The following is a 23,549-nucleotide window of genomic DNA, read 5'->3' on the forward strand; positions in this document are numbered from 1 at the left end:
CTCTGTGCCTTAGTTCTCGCCTGTAAAATGGGGATACTACCATCCAATTTCACAGGGGTGTTGTAAAGAACTGTTTGTGAAGAACTCAGATACTCTGGGGAGAGCATAATAGAAATACCCATGTGGATATTAACTATTCTGTATTCAGTACAGAGTTTGAATGGTGGTGGAGAGAGAGAAAAGGCTTAGATCCACACACTGGATAACTGCCCATTCTCTGAATGAAGGGTCCTGTGGAAAAAATAGTATATGACCATGTAATTAAAGATTGTATCATAATGTATATGCATTACAAGGCCAAATTTAATGTTGCCTGGGTCACCATAAGTCTGGCATTTCCTAGCTTTAAGTCATTGACTTAACAACATTCTTTAAATCTTAATTTTTGATGTATTTTAACATAAGGAATTTGCACATAAAACAGTTGCCATAGTAATGTATATCTTAGTGATGTATTGCTATACTTTAAATTTAGGCAGCTCAACAGTAAATGAAAGTGGTGCAGGTGTTGACCTTGTAAGTGTATCTTCTCTATCTCTAGTCTGTTTTTGTTTAAAAAAAACAACAACAAACCTGTGGAAAAACAACTGTTATGAGAGATTCTGGCTATGATTAATTAACTTTATTTTCTTCCCCATATATTACCTTTTGACCTAAAACGTATCTGTAGTGTTTGAACTTGAAGAGCTTGTCTCGGTGGTTTTTTTGTTTTGTTTTGGGTTTTTTAAACCTAAATGACTCCACTCTGTAAATCTCATAGGGGAGAACAGAGAGCGAAAAGAAAGAGAGAGAGACATGCATTTCTGCCCCTCTCTGCCTTTTGGTTATGTAGACACAATGAACTCGATGAAAGTGAAAAATGGAAAATTAAGTTGCGCTTTAAAGAATTTCTGTTGAAGTTATCACAACTTTTTAAAAATATTTTTCATTGTGCACTGGGCCACCCTGCCAGACAGCATCTCCTTTATCTGTTGGCAATTCAAATGTAGTTTGAAGAAGCAGTAAAGAGCAAAAAAAGTTGTATAACTGTCCTATATACTGTAAAGCTCAGTCCAGCAGACACCAATTTTTCCCATGAAGAATAAAATAATTTTCATAGGGATTGGGTTCTTCGGTTTCCAAATAAATGGAGGTGTAATGGGTTTGCTTTATACAGAATGAGATGAACAAGGTCCGTGAAGGGTATTTGCATGTGTTTTGGACCAGAGCCTCAGTTTGTGTTAAGTGATGTAGCTCCATTGACTTCAGTAAAGCTACAGTTATTTAGATCAGCTGAGGATCTGGACCTTTAGCTTACTGGTAAGCAATTGTACAGATACTAAGATATTTGTACCTGTAATATTGTAGGTGGGAAAAGCAATGTCATCAAATGAGACAGCAGCATATGAGATCATGAGGAGTCTGGATGTGGATTATGTTTTAATTATTTTTGGAGGTGTGATTGGCTACTCTGGTGATGATATCAACAAGTTCTTGTGGATGGTGAGAATAGCAGAGGGTGAGCATCCCAAAGATATCCGGGTAAGTGGAAATGTAAACAATAAATCTAGGAGTAGTGTGTCCCTGGCAAAATACAGTATTTGTTAGATCCATTTTTTGGTACCATATGGCAATATCTTATCTCGAATCCCATCACTAACTAAAATGGTGTGACCTTATCACAAGGGGGAAATCTATATATTTGATTACCGTATTATTTGATAAAATGTGTTAAATCATATGGTTTTTTAGGGTTCTTCCTTCATGTTTGGATGGCAGAGAGTGATAGTCTGCTGTCTTTCAGTATATATGGTCTTGAAGGGTCAGTCATTTTAAAACTTTACATTTTTTAGTATGTTTCATCTGTGGAATTGAAAACTGTTACTGAAAGCACAGGATATCTACTGTAATAGCCTGTGTGGGTCACAGTGTGACCATTGGGCTTTGAACTGAATCACCAAGGGATGTTCTGAACATTTAAATAGTTACTGTTAAGGAGCTAGTTTTTTAGTTTTTATACTACAGTTCCAGGAAATGAATTTCTACCACACTGAACTATGGGCTAATAGTAGAGTAGAAGAATTTTACTTACATTGTAGGGTAAGGGAATATCCACATTTTCTAAATCAAGATGCTAGTTCTGCAGTTCTTGAATATTGCAAGAGAAGACAAGCAACAGTCTTACTATACAAAATAAAATGTTGTAAAGTGATTAGATGTAAAGGAGCAATCTGCTCAGTTAGTTAAATTTCAAGCACATGTCCAGGGACAGTAACCACAGGCCTTTGCTTGACTTTTTTTTTTAATTTATTCTACACAATCAACAATTCCATTTCCTAAATGTTAAAATGTGTTGTTTCAAGTGTGTTGTATATGCAACCTATAGTTCATGCTTATATCGCAATAGCCACAAACCTAGTTATGTTATTCCAGAATAATTAATAGTAGTTCAGGTGCATAAAGCATAAAATACTAATTCTGGTAGATCCCAACTAAATTATACACCTTATTTGGTCAATAGATCAGAATACTGGTGTTCTCCAAGAACTGTTTACTACAGAAATACTTGCAAAAACAAGTCATGTATATCTACATACAATAAATGGATTACCAAGGTCATGTCAGCTAGGGGGTAAATTTGTTCAATAAAACTGATGGTGCACAACCTCTGTGTCTTAGTTACACAGCCGTTATGCTATAGTTAAAGTTGAGCCTCACTTTCTGTTTAAAAGACAACTTCCCTCATATGTATATTTAAAATACAGAAGATAGTTTACACACTTTATCAAATCCCATCAGTGTGAGTCTTGTGGAAGAGAGAATGAGACTTCCTTGTTTTTTTTTTTTTTGTTTTTTTTTTTTTTTTAGGAAAGTGACTACTTCACTCCACAGGGAGAGTTCCGCGTAGACAAGGCAGGTTCTCCAACGTTGCTGAACTGCCTCATGTATAAAATGTCCTATTACAGATTTGGAGAAATGCAGGTTAGTGGTATCTGGAACTTTTCCACTTAATTACAGGTTTTTTTTCAGCTCGTCAGTCATCTGTAGTTTGCTTGTTCAGTGTCAGCACCAGCCCCCTGTCATTTATCAGTCCCTTATTAAAACCCCTGATGTGTCTGTCAACTCCTAGGTACACAGGATCCTGCTAGCTCTCTACAGTTATTCTAAATGGTATTGAAAACATTTGCTTGTAGAAAGACCTCTTAGTAGCATCTGTTGTTTGACACCTATAAACTGTCTGCTAGGACCATGTGGCATAGAGAGTTGCAGAATTGCCTTTCAGATCCAAATATTTGTTTGGGCTAAAATGAACTCCTACATCAGTTTCCACCACTGGAGAATACAGTTCCGTGGGAGATGAGATCACGTCAACTTCGTAAGAATAAGGTTATCACTAGTATCTCTGAAAGTATAAAAATCTGCCATTTGTTAATTTGGTTAATTGAGATTTCTTATTTGTAATCCAATACTACACAAATGGGCATTGAAGAAAGGTAATGAAGTATGGAATTGAATCACTTCAAATGGAACTTGAACTGCACGAGAATGGAAATGTCTTGGAGAAGAGGTTATGCGATTTGTAAATAGAACCCCCTTTTTATTTAATTTGAATTTGACACAAAGCCAAGAAAATTGTTGTCATCTTGATGAGATTTTTTTATTGAATGTTAGCTTTCACTCTGCTAGTGAAGAGATGGAAATTAGTGCTATCTTAAATTGCAAAGCTAATGTTACGCTTTTGGAAAAAATTATTACCATGGTATGTAATCTTTAATTTGCTCTAGCAGTACTAGTGCTGTTATGTAGACTTTATCTTGGACCCTTTGCTGCTGCTTTATATTCATCTGTTTCCTTGGAGGCATACCTTTGAATTTAGCGATTCATTGTAAGCAGTAATCTTGCTGAAGAGTTACACTTCAAGTTATTCTTTTTATGCCATAGTTTTTCATTTATGTGGAACCGTGCTTAAACAAATGAATTACGTGTTCTCTTCCCCAGACTTTGACGCTAAGGGTCACATTGGCACCTTACTAAGACCTAAAGGCTTCACCTAATTCTCGCAAATGTGTCTGAACCATTTGTTTGATAGCTGTTTCTCCTCCCATCACTCCCTCACTGGAATGACATTTAGCATAAATTAAGGTTTACATCTGTGAATAAAGTTTATTAATCTTAGTTATTCATTCATGCTTTCCTTTTCCATTTTTCCCATCTGCTGCTTGCCTTGTTTTAAGTCCATAAAACTTTCTATTCTCGTTTTCCTGTTCCCCTTTTGAGTGCCCTTCCATATCTGATACACGACACTAAATTCATTATTCATATAAGTGGGTAGAACTCTGAGATCAGTGGGCCTTATGCCTGTTTAACTTCAGGACTGACTTTGGCTTATAGAGCCAACGCAAGGAAGTTTGGATGTGTAGTTTCATATTCTTCCATGCAGCATTTTCATTGTAAAGAGAGGACAGAGAGAAAGCATCCATGTTTATAAGGTACCACGGGCTCTTGCACTTTGGACATTCATGGTCTCCTTGTTTCCTTTCTGAATAAGGAAATGACAGAACAATAAGACTCGCCACTGACACTGGTGACTTGGGTCATAATGCAGAAGACATAGTACAAGTATCAGTCATTTGATCAGTTTCCTCTCCAGTTGTCAGAACTACTTGAGCTCTAGTTTTGCTGACTAACAAAAAGCCGTGGCTTCAAGATTTTTCTGAGCAGTAATGACATTGCACAGAAAATATTCTCTTCAGATTCTTTTCCCCACTAAAGCAGTTTAGGTCTAGCCCAGGGAATGGTTACATGTGGAGCACAGCTCAGTCAGCAGTGATGCATTGCATATTTTTTTCCAAACTGATGTGTAACATTAATTTTATAGCTGGATTTTCGGACACCACCAGGATTTGATCGCACACGCAATGCTGAGATCGGCAACAAGGACATTAAATTCAAACATTTGGAGGAAGCCTTTACATCAGAGCATTGGCTTGTAAGAATATACAAAGTGAAAGAACTAGACAACAGAGAGACATTGGACCATAAACCTAGAGTAACCAACATTTTACCAAAACAGAAGTATTTGTCAAAGAAGGTGGGTTCCCAGTGAAGTAACTCAAAAGGGGCAACAAACTGTTTTGTTTTTAACAATAAATCACATAGCTGGTGAGTTATATATTTCCACTAGCCAGATCTTTTTATGATCGGTTCATTCATATTAGTCTCCAATATCAGACCTGCCTGCTGGTAATAATTGTTAATTTACTGTCTGCTTAACCTGTGAGCATGTGAAGAGACAAGGCTAGATTTTTATTTTTTTAGACAGTGTTGCTAACTGGCAATAGGCTGTCTCACTGGCTGTTACAAATCTTAAACAGCTTCATGTAAATTGAAGTATACTCTCCAAAGTACATCAGTCATGTTTCAGTCACTGGCTCACCAAGTAAAAAATAATGTGGAAGTTGCTTTCTGAACCTGTTTGTAAATAGTGATGCTTAGAAGTTTCAAAATGACATTTTTGTATGAAATAAATTAAATCTGAACCTTTTGTTGATGGAACTTAAGTGTCTGGCTTCTTACTCTTTGAAATCATCTCACTTAAAATGTTCCTTTTTTTAAAACTCATTTCATATTTTGGTCTTGGTGTGTTGTTTGTCTATTATAGTGGAGTGTTTGGGGGGCGGGGAGTAGGGTGTTGCATAGGAAATGAAAAAAAAAAATCTTTCAAAGCAGCTGCTAGCAGCCCTGTGATATGCAGTGATTTATCCCAAGTAGGAGTCTCAAATCTTGTCAAGTGAACAATGATAGTACCACTATTAAACTAGTGCATAACATACAATTAAGGATACTTTATGGATATAAAATGTTTGAACAGATTTTACCAGTGTCTCTAAGGTGCTTTGATGGCATGGTCCAGTTAGATTGGTAGAGAGGAATCTGTTTTGAACCATTTCACTGGTAATTGGTAACTTGCCTTTAGAGCTGAAGTCATAATTTAATGCTAAACATGAATATTTTGAATTGGCCTTCATTGCCAGGGGGCCTGGACCTTCGTTTTTTCAGTTTAAACTTTACAGTAAAGTGCCAATTGCACTCTAACACCTGAAATTCAAGTTGTAGTATTGACATAGTTATGGTATGACAGCTTCTGAAGTCCCCTGTTGTTGTTAACCCTAACCATACTTCTGGCAGCTGTATTCCAACCCATTTGCTCTCAAGCTAAGACAGGATAAAAGTATGGTCAGCATTTGGAAATGAGATGTAAATTCTACATAATTAATGGATAAATTTATACAGTATCAGTGAATCAGCCGGTTTGCTAATGCACCCAGGTGTCTAGATAAAGCCTTAAAAGGATCTTTTGTAACTATATGAGCAGTATCTTCCTGGCCAGCCTCCAACTTACAAAATTATTCTGTCCACATGAACCCCTGAAAATTCAATATATATTAGCTTAAGCTGTTATGTAGAGGGTCTGTGCATGGTTACATAGTTATCAGTAGTAGGTGAATTTATATGTATACTTGTCATAACCCTTGGTAAAATGAAAGGTGCCTTCTAAATGTTACAATCAAGATCTCTGCTTTCCAGCTTCTTAAAGGGTTGTAGTTTCTATTTCCCATTGTCAGTGGCTTTCAGGTGAGCCTGACAAGCAAATTTCATATAGAATGTGCTGAAGCAGCTGCACTTCATAGTCTGTTCTTTGGGACAAATTAAATACACAAGCCGATCGTTTATGGTCTCCCATAGATATAAATACAATGAAAACAACTTAGTCCTTTCATTAAAATAAGTATCTGCTCAGCCTAAAATTTGGGACATCAAATAGAAAATTAAATAGCCCTCTTTGCTCATTTAATGTCATCTTAGGGCCCAACTCAGGCTCCAAAACTGATTGTGCGGGATAAAAAGGCTAGAACTCCCATATACTGTGCATGTTAATTTATTCCTTGAAAGCATACAGATGTTAATAGTTGCTCTAATACAGTCCATCAGTAATATAGACATAAGTTATCATGTTCTGTTTACACTAAACTACAGTTCTGTGAGTGATAGACTTAACCAGGTCATCCTTGCAAAGATGAAAACTCTGTTACCCAGTACTCAGTTCTCTGGAAACTTTTCCCTTCCAAGTTTGAGACTAACATTCTCCCCTATTCTATATGTCATTTTTGCTCTTTGTGTCTTTAATCAAGCTGAATTAGAATCTTTGCTCTTATTAGCATCAGCACAGCTGATGGACTTGTGGATCCTGCAACAAACGGCTTTTCATATAACTTTGTGAAAGGGGAGGATGTTGGGTTTTATTAAAGTAGTAGCCTGAGGCTAGTCTGCCATATGTTTAACAGTTTTAAAATAAAAGGACTATATGAAGTAGTTTTGGCCCACTTTCTAAATTTACTTTAAAAAAAAAAAAAGTCTAAAGATTGAAGCATAGCATTACCGTGTAAATTCTAGAGCATTATAATTAACTAATACAATGTATCTGTTTTTCTTTTTAGACTGCCAAAAGGAAGCGGGGCTACATTAAGAATAAACTAATTTTAAAGAAAGGCAAGAGACCCAACAGGAAGACAGTTTAAATACACTGTTCTGATTGCTAATACGAAGCAGTTGTCCTTGAGATAACCAGTCTTTGCCTTTAGCTCAAGTCATGTTTCACAGCAACATGAGGGTACAGAACCATCATTGGTCCAGATTATTGTACAAAATTTTCAGGCAATGTCTGATTTAAAAAATGTTGGCTTATTGAGAACAGCTGTTTTAGATTTGTAATGTGAAGCAAGACAGAGCTGCTGTCCAAGTCTAGCAGCAGATTTTTGTTTCTTGGTACATATTATCCTTCAAATCTGTTGAGAATTTGGACTGATTGCACCAAAGAACCCTCTAATTTGGTCCTTGGCACATGCATACTTGTCAATTTTTTAAAAAATAAAATATACTTCAGCTGAATAAGCAATATGTAATGTAAACTGGAATGGCCAAATCTGTAAAGTGATTTTTTCCAACCTGTTGATTTTTTTAAAAACAATTGAGAGACTATGGAGATCTTTGTAATTCAGCTATTAGAAAACACAGATTATTCTCCCTTCTAGTATTTATTTACATAGGTTCATTAAATGTACTTTTTCTATTGCTGTACATTTTTTGGTCTGGACTATAAGAGGCAAGCTACATTTTCAGAAATAACTGGACATATTACAGTACTTGGAGAAGTTTAAATTGAATAGGCGGCTTTTGTTAAAAAACAATTGCAGTGTTGCTGCCTTACACAGCACAAATCTTGTAGAACAGATATAAGGGCTAAATTTGTATCCTTCTGAAAATCTGAAGCAACATTAATGAATACAACTGAGCACTACAACAGCTGGTGTTTCAGAACTAAAGTTAAACTAATTTTATGAAATGTTTACATGGTAAAACAAATACACCTTTTTTAAATTTTAAAAAAAGGTTGACAAGTATACAAAATCCCCTTTCTGTGGCTATTTGGAGAGAGAGAGGATCTATAAACCCCAACCTACCTTTTTTGGTGAGGGTTTTGGGTTCTTTTTGGAAAGGATTGTGTTTCTCTGCAGTTTTATTTAGGGTGCTTAATCAGTAGATGAAACTTCTGCTTTAGTGCTATTTGCTTTTTTTTTTTTTTTAAGTGACAATTGTCAAATTAAATGCACTAAAATACAAATGGAGATTGAACATGTTCACTTTCCAGCTCTAGGAAACTTTATACACACTTGAAAAATTTCTTGTTCTTTTAATAAAGTGAAAGAGGGTTTTTGCTGTTTATTTTCCTGCCACAGGATGCAACTCATTTTTATATAAGCAAATCTAATTTACACCAGAAGTATTGGTGTAAAATGCAGAATAGTATGTACCTTTCATGAAGAAAATGTAAATTTACAATATTCAGTGAGAATGTTACTGCTGATTTTTCCCAAGGTGTAGAATATTTTTTGATTTATAAACTCGTTTTTGAGCTTAATGGTTCTTTTACAGACCAATACTACAGCTGCAACATTTTCACAAAACTAAAAATTCTGGATTTCTGACCCTTTGCCCTTTTGAGATTTCATTTTACTTTGTTGCTTTAAAGCTCAATGCAGACCAGTTGTTAACTATAGGGGAAAATAAAGTTAATTCAAGTTTTGTGTTAAGGTATCCTGTCATTTTTGCTCTTAAAATGAACGTGAAAAATTGGTGCTCTTCTACTAGCATAAATCCTTTGGCCCACTCGAGGAGATTAAAATGTAAGATTATTACAATTGATTAAGCTATAAACAACATATCTAAGAGAGACTTCCACTAATTTAATCCCTTCAGTGAAGGTATAATTCTACATTTGAGATCATGGTATGTGCGTCTGCACTGAGTTCACCACAGGATTAAGAAGAAAAAGGTTGCCTATTATGAAACATCTGTTACTGCATATGAAAATTCTCTACTTCATCATTTTTGCCTCAATCATTAAACTTACAAAACAACATGAAGCTTGGCCCTGCTTTAACAAGGCTCTAAAGCCTTTCTTCTCAAATTCTGTGTTCTTCCAAAAATATTTAAGTAACCTTGCTTGGTCATAAAGACAACTCCACTTCCCAAAGTGCAAAGTTGTTGGCCTTTGTGGGAGGATTGTCAGAGCTGCTATTACTGCTTCAGTGAAGCCACAGTAATCCCTAGTAATTTAACCATGTTCCTTTCCAAGTTAAGTAAGTCTATTCCTAGAAAGTTCACAAAATTGTAGAACCCTCTGTGAATTGCTATTAAAAATGTCTATAGGGAGCAGCTATCATCTTTCCCCACACATGCATATTTATAAGAGACATATAGCTTGAGCTTTACAGTTTGCCATCTGAAGAAAGACAGACAATCCTGTTAAGGCACTGAACTTGAACATCCTGGTTCTGTGCCTAAATCAGATGGATTTCCTGTATGACTTTAAGCAAGTCTCAGAGTTTCCTCAGTTTCTTATCCTCATACTACAATTAGATTGAAAATTAATGAGATGTTCAGCTACTATGGTGATTATTATAGAAAAATTTATAAATACATTAAGGAATCTATGCTAAGCACCAGCAGGAAGTGAGCCAGCTCCATGCTGGTGATAAGAGGAAATTTACTTACCTGTAATTCTACTTACTTGAAAATACTATGATGTCAGAATTTTTGATTTTCACTTCCTAGCATTGAAAAAGAATAGGCGGCTTACTTATTAAGGAATGTGTACCATTGAAGGAAGTGGTAGCATAGCTGAAAACAAACCATGTCAGCTACCAGCATTTCCATACCACCATGTTGCATATAAATATACTACTTTCTACTCACTTCTTTGAATTGCACCTATTGTGCTGGGGGCTAATTCAAAATGTATGATTAATCACATCCAAAACTCAGAGGGATGGTAGGTAAAAACTGTTTATCTGCAGAATTACAGGATTTCTGAAAACATCACTCAGCACATGTGATGGGGCAACTAGGGAACAGGATGGGTAAAATACTTCATCTGCCTCCACAAGAGAGGTTCTTGCCAACTACTAGTGTAATGGTGGAGTGATTAAACAAACATTTGAAAATCAGTTTGATATCTTACACTTGCTGAATAACATACTTCAGCTGCTGGTTCTGTGGTTCACCACAGCGTGTGGAGAGGTGTTCTGTTTGTCAGTCATTGACATCAAAGGCTGCCATCGTCCACCTGAAACCTAAAAGTCTGCCACCAGGCAAATCTATACCCTTGAGGCAGCAGAACTCACCACTGCGGCATGCATCAGCAGTACAGGGCATCTGAATCTAATGGCAGACCAGTATGCACTAGCTTAAGCTCCTGCTATGTGCGTTGCAGATGTAAATTTCCCAGGGTCAAGCCTTTCAAAGCTCCACCTGGCTATTGCATCACAGATTACCAAGCCTTCAAGGATGGCAGTCCCAGTGGTGAAAATCCAAAGGGGGATTCTAAATAAATCCCAACATCATAGGTCAAGATTCTAGGGCACAGTATCATAATTGCAGCTGGTCACTCCTTGAGCAAAGACATCATGGGAAGACTGGGCAAGGGGTAGCTGTTATCTGGAGTTAAGAAATGTGCTCTGCCCCCTTCAAGACTAGCTAGCTGCGCCCCACCTGTCAGTCGCTGGTCCAAAACAACCACCTCGGGCACAGGTTCTTGGCTCACATACCTTAGGCATGGCTCACAGACAAAAATCTTGCCCAGTTTCAGCTCAATCAGCTTTCTTGGAAATCTGCCAAAAGTGGAAAGGCTCTTCCCCTGTAAGTTTTTGCTGTCTTAATGCACTTCCATAACAAACATGCATTTGGAATTAGATGAATCCTTTAGCCGATTTGAGTCCAAGTATTATCCACCACCACTTGGCCTGTTCGTACCCAAACAGCTGGAACTGGGATGAGGGCTTGGAGAACTGATATTTCCTCAGTGCACTGAAGCTGCTTCAATGGCCATCGTTTCCTGCATTAGGAGCTCTGTTCTCAGGACACAGCTGCATAAATAGAACTCCAGGACATGGCTTTTCTTGATGTACTCAGGCTTATTCGTGGAGGTTTTACCTTTTTGAAGCATTGGTTTGAAGCTCAACTTACAGGAACCTAGAATCGGGTGTCTCAGGGATGGTGCTCTCCCATCTTTCTTCAGTGCATATGCGACAACCACAAGCAGTTTTAGGGCCCCCTACCTAACACAGTGAATGCAAAGGTAAAAGCAATTAATAGCATCTATCTGTTCAAAGTTCTGCCACACTGTACCATGATTTAAAGATAAGTGGCCTGCTTTCCTATTTCAAATGTGTCTGAAGAACAGAGTATTTAAAAAGCATGAAACTTTTTTCCTGCACTGAGACAACATGCTAAAATATCTGAAAATTACAAGGCACAGAAACGTCTTAACTCAGTCACCAGTACACCAAGAAAAGAGAGAGCAACAGGAGCAGTGAAGCACAAAAACTGAGGCAACAACTAAAACACAAATATACCTAGCAAGTACCAGAAATCTGAGGCATGTAAGTGCTAAGAATAAGTAAGCACACCAAATGCCTGCACAGGCACCAACATGCCAGAATAGGCAAAGACACGCTGGTGGGCCACAAAGCAACAGAGCATTTGCCAAGAAATCTATCCAGGAAACGTGAGAGACTAACTGGACTGCAGGGAGTGCAAAGATTTGGAATGGTGCAGAAGCACATTGAACTGGGATGTCTTGCTGAACATAGTCAAGCAGGACTGTGTGGCTGCAGAATTCCTGTGCTTCCTATGGGTGCAGTTTTGGGGCAGGGATTGCCCCCTCCAACAGGTGAGGCATGGGAGGCACACAGGGGTACATGCCACTGCCCTGCTGAAGAAGGCTGCATGTCTCAGCTCTGCCGACTGCAGCTAATCACCACCTGTGTTCTAGGGCCAGTTGTGCTCCCTTTCTGTGTGGTGGGAGCCTTCCTGTCTGTGCAACGGAGTGGTGGGGGAAATGTGGGAGGGAGGGGAGGAGAGGAGGGTGGAGAAGAAAAGGGGATAAGGGAAGCAGGAGCCTGGCATGGGTTGTCCCTTCAGCAGCAGCTGGGGCTCCCCCATTAAGCATAGAATCACAGAATATCAGGGTTGGAAGGGACCTCAGGAGGTCATCTAGTCCAACCCCCTGCTCAAAGCAGGATCAATCCCCAGATGGATTTTTGCCCCCCATCCCTAAATGGCCCCCTCAAGAATTTTTTGGCACAGAATTCCCTCAGGAGTAAAGTCATCAGAACATAAGTTGAATAGATTTTCCCACCAGATTTCTCCAGCTCATCTATGTCACTCCTGCTTGTCCCTGTTGTTCATCCTACATAGACCTGAGTGAATAGAGACTGTGATAGCGTCAGTGCCACCAAATGAGGTCTCAGCTTTGCCAGACTTTGTCTAAGAACAGGGCTCAAGACTAGATCTGTAGAACAAAAGCTCCAAGGGAACTCTACATCAGAACCAAGCTTCATCTGTCTGCCTAAGGCATGGCCATCTTCAAAACCACAGAAATGAAGCCATGTGCTGAAAAGGGCAGCTGGCTGTGCAATGTGCGCTGTTGAGTCGTCTTTGCAGCCAGTTTCTTTTTCTGGTTCTCAGGACAAGGTTGTGGTGTGTGGATTTTCAACAGTGGAAGAATATTTCAAATCTAAACTGTTCAGTGAAACTGAAAAAAAATTCATATTAGATTGTGTAAACTCTTCTTTCTCCTTCTCTCCCCTCACATTTTTAATAATCTCTAAATAGTTTAGACCCAAATTTTAAGTGTTGAATTCAAATTTTTAAAATCCCATTATCCAGAGCTGCTGTCTGAATGTTATCGATAGGAACTCATCAAGTTTCATGGGAGGAACAGGGATCAGTCATGGAAAGGCCCTTTACAGAAAGATACACTTAGTAATACACCGCTACCTCGATATAACGCCACCCAATTTTACACAAATTTGTATATAATGCAGTAAAGCAGTGCTCCGGGTGGGCAGGGCTGAGCACTCCGCTGGATCAAAGCAAGTTCAATATAACACTGGTTTCACCTCTAATGCGGTAAGATTTTTTGGCTCCTAAGGACAGCGTTATATCGAGGTAGAGGTGTATAACCAATGAATAAAAGTGATCTTCAGGAAGCTAGATACACCTTGATAATATCCTTTCTAAGGGTCTCCCAGTTGATCAAAGGCATGTTATCATCCCAAAATTAAGACTAATTGTTGTAGCCATTGGTTAGCTCTGTTGGTGCTTCTTTGTAAGTACATGTATTGTATTTCTGGCTCTCTTCTTAGTGTGTGTGGGTTTCTTAAGCTTTAGCTCTTTTTCATCTTGCAAGAATGAAAAGAATATATGATTTTGTTATACATATCTGTAAAACCAATGGAGGAAGGAATCCTAGGAAAGAGAAAGTATTGTCATATAATGAGCCCGTTGATGGTCAGTTTGATTTGTCAGATGTCACAGAAGCATATGTCAGATTGTTAAAATGCAGTCTGCAAAGAAAAAGACATGGGAGTTATCAATAGCGGAAGAAATGAGATGTAATGAAACTGTATTGTGAGTGAAGGCACTAAAGGCTACTAACTCAACATACTATACGCTCACATGACTTCATATCAGGATATGTTACGTAATTTTTGTGAAACTACTCATGTAGGCTATTATGGATTGATTTAATTGTTTAATTCATTATCCTGGTTGAAAAGATCCTTAAAAATAAGCAAAACGACAGATTAGTAAAATGGGTGTGTCAGCCACTGACTCTCTCGTTAAGATTTTTCTTATGTGGCTGCCCTGTCTCGACTCAACATTTGCTGATTCTGAAATGAAGATGGGCGTAGCCAGGGTGGTTGATGGAGGATGGGGTGTAGTTATCTGATCCTGAGAAATCCAAATGTGTTTTTCCTACAGGTACCTGAGTGCCTTGACATCACACCCCATCCTTACCTGCAGCTGGGTGGTGCTGCACCAGCCACTAGCTGCCACCTCTTCCCCCACATCTAGCAAGCCAGTTTAAAATTAATTTAAAACAGAATGTTCCCTGTTTATCATGCATTCTCAGCAGAAAAACAAGATTTCAATGGAAGCAGATCCCATATGCAACTGAATGTGGTAAAGAAATATTGTACATCTACAGACCTTTGAGCAAATGGTGCCATTTTAATTAATATTTCAATGGAAAGCGACAGCATCCAAACCACTAACTGAAAGAATCATTTATTGACAGTGATGTCAGTTTATGTAATTTTAATTCACATAAATTGTGAAAGGAAGGCTAATCAGATGTGATTGCCAGAGTATTTTAAAATTTTAACAATAAACTTACATTTTTTGGCTGAACAGTTCTACTTTAAGGAAGAAAAGATTGCATAGGTTCTACATGTGTGCATAAAAAGGTAGATCTGAAATACGTTGAGTCACATTACATTTCAAAGTGTACACCGGCTACCCAAAAATTATTCACTTGCAGGTGCAAGACAGACATTGGAATAACCTACAGAATAAGGCTGGTTACTGCATAATATTCAAAATCTTGTCCTATCATTATGTAATACATAGAATATATATTCTATTAACCAGAAAAAATAAAGTGAAGACACTTCCTGAATTTATTTTTGAAATCTGTTTTTGATTCAGATATTTCAAACATGAGCACTGTGCTTGCCTCATGGGATTTATTTTGGAAAGCAGATAGTGGTAACGGCATCCGGGGGTTCTTCACAGCATTAAAAAACAATCAAAAGCATAAATAAATGGTCTCACCATGCGGTAACAAATAACCATGCAGAGAAGAAACCCTTAATAAATTAGAAGTCCAAAATTAGTTAAAATTCACCTTAAAATAAGAGCTACAGCATCGTTGTAGGATTGATAGTCATACCGTGAATAAGGAAAGGTCCAGTCCTGCACTTCTAACAAATGTTAGAGGTTTCTAATTCCTCTTTGCAATCAGTGCATGGCCAAGTTCTTTGGTGTTAGAAAATTAAAGCTACAGTTTTGAGGGCGTACTCCAATTATGATCTGTTTGATTCTGCATTTTAGACTGTTCTTCATAATGCAATCTACATAATAACTTGTTAATGTTTCCAGTTACTTACCAGACTAACCTCTTTAAAACAAGAGTGGTCCCAAGCAATATAAATGAGTTCCTGCAGACCACAAAGTATATGAATTCTTCTGAAGTTACCTGTAAGTTCATCTCTTATCACAGGGGCATCATTTTGACATAATTACAGAAAAGCATCCACTATACCTAAAAATAAAGCTTTCCTTACAAACAGTATTTCTGTACATTAAAACTGATCCTGTACAGTCTATATTTCTTTAAAATAGGTTTTAAAACATTTAAGAAAAAACCTAGATTTTTATGTGCAGAGAAAAGTATGTACAGGCAGATACAATGTGGCTTTAAGAGATGAAGGACACTACAAGCTATTTAATAGAGATCTAAAACTCATTAAGTTGAAAGATCTATTGAAGGCCAATTCCATGTTAATGAATGGTGCATTCAATTACATATACACCTGAGTACTGTATAACTTTCTGACTTATCCAAGTAACCTTAATATCTACTAAAAATAATTAACATAAAATGCAGACACATATGAACAGCTGAGCAATGCATCAACCTAAATATATTTGTCTAGTATCTACAAGCAGCTGTATTAAGAAAGCAGACAAAAGGCACAAAATTAGCCAGTACTACTGAAAGTTAGGCATTCATGCTACTGTTCATTAGAAATATAGTGGTGTTTAGAAGGGTCACCATAAAAGTAAATTAAGCACTGAGCAAAAGTCAGTTTACTACATTTTTGTCCATTACTGTACTTTCTCTTGAAAATCGATACATCCCACTTTAACTGAAATGCAGCTACGCGTTAATACACTATATATTTTTAGAAGTTCACTTTCTTCACCTCTCAGTGGTTTACTTACAAAGTAAAATCAAGCTATAGATTTTTACATTGCAAAACAAATCACTGCCCCAGTATTATTTTTTACTTTACTAAGGCCCTTATTTCACCATGAAGTAGTAAGTTAGCAAATAATGCCTGGTGTGAAAGTAGCATTTTCTGAGAAAATGTCACAAAGCAATCAGCTGGGCCTAAAAAAGAGAGGAGAACCAAAAATACAGGACTGCTCAAAGCTATAACACAAGACTGATGAGCTGTAAAGCAAGTTCACCCAATGACACTGGCATTTCCTAGCATAACCACTGCCAGTGATGTTTCACAGAGAGCCCCTTTCCCACGGTCAAGGGGCTGACAAATGGTCTCGCAAAATATTAAGCATCTCTTTGGAATACAAACAGAAAAAAAGAAGAACAATGAATTAGTACAAACAAGGTTCTTGCAATGGTATTGCTACTTTTTATAAGATGGCAAAAAGTGCATGCTTATAAGTGAGTCACAAGGACAGAAAACATGCTCTTAAACCAATATCCCAAATATATCTTGCTCAGGTCACTCGAAGTGAGCCATTTAACCACCATTCAGACTCTGAATGACTGCCAATGACAAGTCACGTTTTATAAGTGCAAAACGTTTTTGGCAAAGTGAAAAATACAAAACCTCAAACTGTACTAATAAAAAAAGTATTCTTAATTGCCAACATAGGGCCTGATCCCACAAGCAGACAACACACACAACTCTCATTGACTTCAATGGAAGTTTTGTGCACATAATGTTTAAAGGATCAGGACCTTAATCACTGTTAGTGCGTGTATAAGGTGCTTACATATACATATACCAATCAATACACAGTATGTGTGTGCATATATATATATACACACAAAAAATGGCTGTTGAATAAACTTGAGCTTGTAGCTGTTTTCAGATTCAATCACAGTATATAGCTCCTTATTTGTATCCTGTTGTAACAGAACTATTCAATGACACCTGAAGGTTATATACTGCATCGGTTTAATGCCTCTAAGATGGGTTTGTTATGCGATAACAGTGCACTCTGTCTTGTCAATGGGACTTCCAGAGGGGATTGAAGTATATCCAACCATCACCCTGTAAGAAAATTAGGGAGATTTTACAAATGAACCTTTCAATTTTTAGAAAGATATACAACACACTACTAAAATAGATTCAATAGAAGCTAAAGGAATATTGTCAAGATATGGCTGTCTGAAAATCCTGTACCTACTACAATTACAAACAACACGTAAGACTTCTAAAACTAAATGGTATTAGTGAAAGCCTTTTACACTTTACTTTGTACAATAGACAGCACTGCGTGTGTAGACTGAGTTTCACCCATGTTGAAGAAGTCCTTATAACTATCAGCAGCGGAAGATGAAAAACCTTGAAAATTTCTTGACAAAGATGTTTTAGAAATATTCCAAGTTGTGCACTGCTAGCTCAATGGTGCTCCTATCAAAAACTGGAATTTTTTTAGTTTTTCTATTTTTGAAAATCTGGACAGTGCCTATTTAAATATGAAGTTGTTTTGAAAACAAGTATTTTCTTTGCATTTTATCATATTCTGCATCTGCAAAAGGAAGAGAATATTTTTACCTCATTTCCATTCCATACAAAGAATTAATCAACGGTGCCAGGAGTATTACTAGACATGGTTCAAAAATATCTTGCTCAAACTTCCACAAAAATCATAAAAGGGCCTGAATATATTAGATCCTATCCTACCCTCAATCTGTAGAACAACTCCCACCACTGTTCATGGGGGCTGTAAATGGGAACTACGAGAATATAAGGGTTACCACCATTTAGTCTATAGTGTAAATATTTCAATACATAATTGGTTTGTAAAATGCTAGAAATCGGGATTTCATTATCCACACCCTTCTGTGTGTAGTTTCCTAACACTTAAAGCCCATGGATCCAACTATTTAAAAAACCACTGAAGCAGTTTAGATGCATATTTTAAATTTTGTCAATGACTAAAGCTGTTGATGGACCTATCCTCCATTAATGTATCTACACTTTGTAAATCCAGTTATACTGTTGACCTTCAGAACATCCCCTGGCAATGAGTTCCACAAGTTGCCTGTGCGTTGTGTGAAGTAGTACTTCATTATGTTTATTTTAAACCTGCTGTCCATTAATTTCATTCGGCAACCCCTGGTTCTTGTGTTACATGAAGGTGTAAAGAACACTGCTTTATTCACTTTCACCACACCATTCTTGGTTTTACAGACCTCTATCATATCCCTCTTGTCTTTTTGCTAAACTGAACAGTCTTTTTAATCTCTTCATGTGCAAGCTGTTCCATACCCCTAATAATAAAGCTCACCTTAATTGATCACTCTCGTTAGAGTGTGTATGGTAATACCCATTGTTTCGTGTGTGTGTGTGTTAATTGATCACTCTCGTTAGAGTGTGTATGGTAATACCCATTGTTTCGTGTGTGTGTGTGTGTGTGTCTGTCTTCCTACTGTATTTTCCAGTGCATGCATCCGATGAAGTGGGCTGTAGCCCACAAAAACTTATGCTCAAATATATTTGTTAGTCTCTAAGGTGCCACAAATACTCCTGTTCTTTTTCCTAATAATTTTTGTTGCCCTTCTCTGTACTTTTTCCAAATCTAAATTACCTTTTCTGAGATGGGGCGGCCAGAACTGCATGCAGTATTCAATATGTGGGCATACCATGGATTTATAAGTGGCATGATGATATTTGCTGTCTTACTTTCTATCACTTTCCTAATGGTTCCTAACAGTCAGCTTTTTTGACTGCCACTGCACACTGAGTGGATGTTTTCAGAAAATTATCCCCAATGACACCAATATCTCTTTCTGTAGTGGCAACAGCTAGTCTAGACCCCACCATTTTGTATGTATAGTTGGGATTATGTTTTCCAATTTGCATTACTTTGCATTTAATCAACACCGAATTTCATCTCAAATTTCATTTTGTTGCCCAGTCACTAGTTTTGTGAGATCCCTTCGTAATCCTTCACAGTCAGCTTTGTGTATCATCTGCAAACTTTACCACTTCACTGTTTATCCTATTTTCTAGATCATTTATGAAGATGCTGAACAGCACTGGTCCCAGTACAGATCCTTGGGGGACCCCACAATTTCTCTCTCTCTATTGTGAAAATGGACAATTTATTCCTATCCTTTGTTTCCTAACTTTTAACCAGTTACTGATTTATGACAGGACCTTCCCTCTTATCCTATGACAGCTTACTTTACTTAAGAGCAATTGGAGAGGGATCTTGTCAAAGGCTTTCTTTGACACCACAAAGAATTCTAATAGATTGGTGAGGCATGATTTCATTTTACAAAAGCCCCGCTGACTCTTCCCCAACTTATTATGTTCATGGACGTAACTGATCATTCTGTTCTTTACAGATTTCAACCAATTTGTCTGGTACTGAAATTAGGCTTACTGGCCTGTTATTGCCAGAATCATCTCTGGAGCCTTTTTTTTAAAAAAACAGATTTATAAATTAACTATCGGCCAATCATCTGGTACAGAGGCTGATTTAAGTGATATATAACCTATCACTGTTAGTAATTGTGCAATTTCATATTTGAGTTCCTTCAGAACTCTTGGGTGAACACCATCTGGTCTTGGTGATTTATTACTGTTTAATTTAATCCATTTGTTCCAAAACCTCTTCTATTGACACCTCAATCTGGGGGCAGTTCCTCAGATTTGTCACCTAGAAAGAATGGCTCAGGTTTGGGAATCTCTCCCCACCCTAAATCCTCTGCAGTGAAAACCGATGCAAATAATTAATTTAGCTTCTCCACAATGACCTTATCTTCCTTGAATGCTCCTTTAGCACTTCAATCGTCCAGTGGCCCCATTGATTGTTTGGGAGGCTTCCTGCTTCTGATGTACATTAAAAAAATGTTGCTGTTTGTTTGTATGACTTATTAGTTGCTCTTCAAATTCTTTTCTGACCTGCTTAATTATACTCGACTTGCCAGAGTTTATGTTCCTGTCTATTTTTCTCAGTAGATTTGACCTCCAATTTTTAAAGCATGTCTTTTTGTCTCAAAACTGCCTCTTTCACTCTGTTTAGCAATGGTGGCATTTTTTTGTGGGGGGGGGGGGTCCTCTGACTAGTTTTGTTCTTTATTTGGGGGACAGTCATCCATCTGCTGTCCAGACTAGGAATCCCAAGAAGTGTGCTGCTTGCCTAGAGCTAGAATTGCCACTGAGACTCATCAAGGCCTTGCACTGCTACTCCTTCCTACTTATCCATGTGGGCACCAATGATACTACCTAGAATGACCTTGAGTGGATCCCTACAGACTATATGGCTCTGGGGAGAAGGATAAAAGAGTTAGGGGCACAAGTGGTGTTCTTATCCATTCTTCCTGTTGAATGAAAACGCCCGGGTAGAGACTGTGTGGCTACTCAGGTGGTGTTAGTAAGAAGGCTTTGGCTTCTTCGACAATGAGCTGATGTTCCAGGAAAGAGGATTACTGTGCTGGGATGGCTCCGTTATCAACTACTGGGAAGCGCACCTCGGGACATCATCTGGCTAACCTGAGCTTTAATCTAGGTCCTAGTAACCACAGACCCTTCCGTAAAGGGGAAGGGATGCAGACTGGGATAAGTAAAGAACATATCAGAGATCTTTTAATCAACTTGAATGAATTCAAATCAGCGGGGCCAGATGCTATTCACCCCAGGTTACTGAAGAAATTAGCTCAAGAAATCTCGGAGCCACTGGCAATAATATTTACAAACTCATATGTGACAGGAGAGGTCCCAGAAGACAGGAGAAGTGCCCATCTCTAAAAAGGCGGGAAAGGAGGAGATAGGGAACTATAGACCTGACTTCAATACCTGGGAAGCTACTAGAACAATGTATAAAACATTCAGTTTGAAAATACCTGGAGGATGAAAGGGGTAATCGCTAGCAGCCACCATGGATTTATCAAGAAGAAATCATGCCAAATCAGTTTGATTTCCTTCTTTGACAGGGTAACTGATTTGGTGGATAGGGGGAATGTGGTGGACTTCAGCAAGGCTTCTGACACAATCCCACATGACATTCTGATAAGTAAGCTGGAGAAATATGGACTTGACAGAACTGCCATTAAGTGGAAACATAATTGGTTAAACAACCACAAACAAAAATTAGCTATTAATGGCATGTTGTCAGATTGGAGGAAGGTCTCACTGATCACCATATTTGGGGTTGGGAAGGAATTTTCCCCTGGGTCAGATTGGCAGAGAGCCTGGGTTTTTTGTTTGTTTTTTTTTTTTGGTTTTATTTTTTCCCTTCCTCCGCAGCATGGGGCATGAGTCATTTGCAGGTTTAAACTAGGGTAAAGGGTGGATTCTCGGTAACTTGAAGTCTTTGAAGACTTCAGTAATTCAGCCAGCCGTTAGGGTCTATCATAGGAATGGGAGGGTGAGGTTCTGTGGCCTGCAATGTGCTAGAGGTCAAACAAGATAATCATGATGGTCCCTTCTGACCTTAAAGTCTATGAGCCATTGCTGAGCATCAAGCTATTTTTTTTAAATGGCCAAAAATATGGATTTAGATGTCTAATCATAGAGACCAAATTTATAAAAATTCAGGCATAAATACATTTAACCGAAGGCAGGTAAAAGACAGCTTAAAAAAGAGAACAAGGTTTACGAAATCTAAAATAAATGTCTAATGATTGTTTTTTAGGAGTCAAAGTTTGGAAAGATCAGAGAGATTTAGTCATAGTCACAATTATTAAAATCAAAAGCTGATTTTAATTGTTTGCGCGCACACACACACTCCTCACTGTACTGTGGAACTCCACTACATTCCTATCTTAAAGCAACAAAGAAATGCTTTGGTGCGATTCACATTACCTCCTTGGTAAAATATTTTGGTTTCCAGGGTGTATTAATAGCCACACGTTGCCTCTCCTCTGCTCTCTGCCTTTCCTCAAGGCGGTGCTTGTGCTCTGTTGCTGCATCAATATTGCCTTCTTTCAGGGAGTTGGTGACATGTTGCCAAAGATGCCTGAGTGATTGATCATAGATAAACACAGACAAAATAGAATGAGAACTCCTCAGCAACAGTAAAATGCCTTGTAAAGAGGAATATACAATTGCAGGATAAACTTGCCAGTTCTTTTTCATATAATGATGGTGTGTTCATCACATCAGATGTCAAAAATTATAACATTCCAAAACCAGTCAGAGAACACTTCAACCTCACTGGTCACTCAATTACAGACCTCAAAGTCGTAATACTCCAACAAAAAAACTTCAGAAACAGACTCCAACGAGAAACTGCAGAATTGGAATTAATTTGCAAACTGGACACCATTAAATTAGGCTTGAGTAAAGACTGGGAGTGGATGGGTCATTACAAAAAGTAAAACCTATTTCCACCTGCTATTTTTCCGCTACTGTTACTCACCTCTCCTTGTCAACTATTGGAAATGGGCCATCCTGATTATCACTACAGAAGTTTTTTTTCCTCCTACTGATAATTGCTCACCTTAATTGATTACTCTTGTTACAGTTAGTATGGCAACAGCCATTTTTTCATGTTCTCTGTGTATATATATATATATCTTTCTACTGTATTTTCCACTTTAGGCATCTGATGAAGTGGGTTTTAGCCCGTGAAAGCTTATGCTCAAATAAATTTGTTAGTCTCTAAGGTGCCACAAGTACTCCTGTTCTTTTTGTTCATTACACTGGTCTACAATTTTTTAGAAGTCGTCTACTTCAGAGATAAAATGTGATATTTATTATGTATTTTGATGTGCTGAATTGAAATATGACAATTAAAACAACTGATTGGCTATTGTTGCTAAGATATTTAAGTTTTTACATTTTATGTCTATGTATATTGTGTAGATAGTAGAGTTTTAATCATAAATTGTAAACCTAGGTCTTTTCATGTGTTTATGGTTGCTTTACATGATAATATTTCACCTGTCCTGTTTATGTAACACTTGAAAAATCAGCAAAAGGGTTATATAACTAGAATTTATTATGAAACAAAAGGCAAAAAACTATTATGTACATAGTTTAGTCCTATTCAGGGTCTACTCGGTGCTTCTTGGCTTGTCTCTTGTATTCATTAAATGGAGCATCTCTTGTCACTGTCCAGCAATAGTCTGCAAGCATTGATGGGCTCCATTTGCCCTGATAGCCTGCCAG

General features: G+C 37.7%; 3 protein-coding genes across 3 annotated transcripts in view; 2 read left to right on the top strand and 1 right to left on the bottom strand.

The window, feature by feature from the left end:
* The window catches only part of STT3B (STT3 oligosaccharyltransferase complex catalytic subunit B), an 85,821-nt gene extending 76,690 nt beyond the window's left edge, over positions 1 to 9,131 (top strand). The window contains exons 13-16 of the mRNA XM_050938366.1: positions 1,348 to 1,521; positions 2,848 to 2,961; positions 4,859 to 5,071; positions 7,479 to 9,131. Of these exons, the coding sequence (XP_050794323.1) occupies positions 1,348 to 1,521; positions 2,848 to 2,961; positions 4,859 to 5,071; positions 7,479 to 7,559 (582 nt within the window). The 3' untranslated portion in view covers positions 7,560 to 9,131. The remainder of the gene's footprint in view (positions 1 to 1,347; positions 1,522 to 2,847; positions 2,962 to 4,858; positions 5,072 to 7,478) is intronic.
* The window catches only part of GPD1L (glycerol-3-phosphate dehydrogenase 1 like), an 844,690-nt gene that overhangs the window by 571,748 nt on the left and 249,393 nt on the right, over positions 1 to 23,549 (top strand). The gene's annotated exons all lie outside the window — the stretch shown is intronic.
* OSBPL10 (oxysterol binding protein like 10) overlaps positions 14,593 to 23,549 on the bottom strand; it is a 172,126-nt gene continuing 163,169 nt past the window's right edge. Inside the window, exons 11-12 of the mRNA XM_050938385.1 lie at positions 22,242 to 22,395; positions 14,593 to 17,474 (exon numbers count right to left, since the gene is read on the bottom strand). Coding sequence (XP_050794342.1) covers positions 17,430 to 17,474; positions 22,242 to 22,395 — 199 coding nt within the window. The 3' untranslated portion in view covers positions 14,593 to 17,429. The remainder of the gene's footprint in view (positions 17,475 to 22,241; positions 22,396 to 23,549) is intronic.

This window comes from Gopherus flavomarginatus, chromosome 2 (genome assembly GCF_025201925.1).
Source record: "Gopherus flavomarginatus isolate rGopFla2 chromosome 2, rGopFla2.mat.asm, whole genome shotgun sequence".
NCBI lineage: Eukaryota > Metazoa > Chordata > Testudines > Testudinidae > Gopherus > Gopherus flavomarginatus.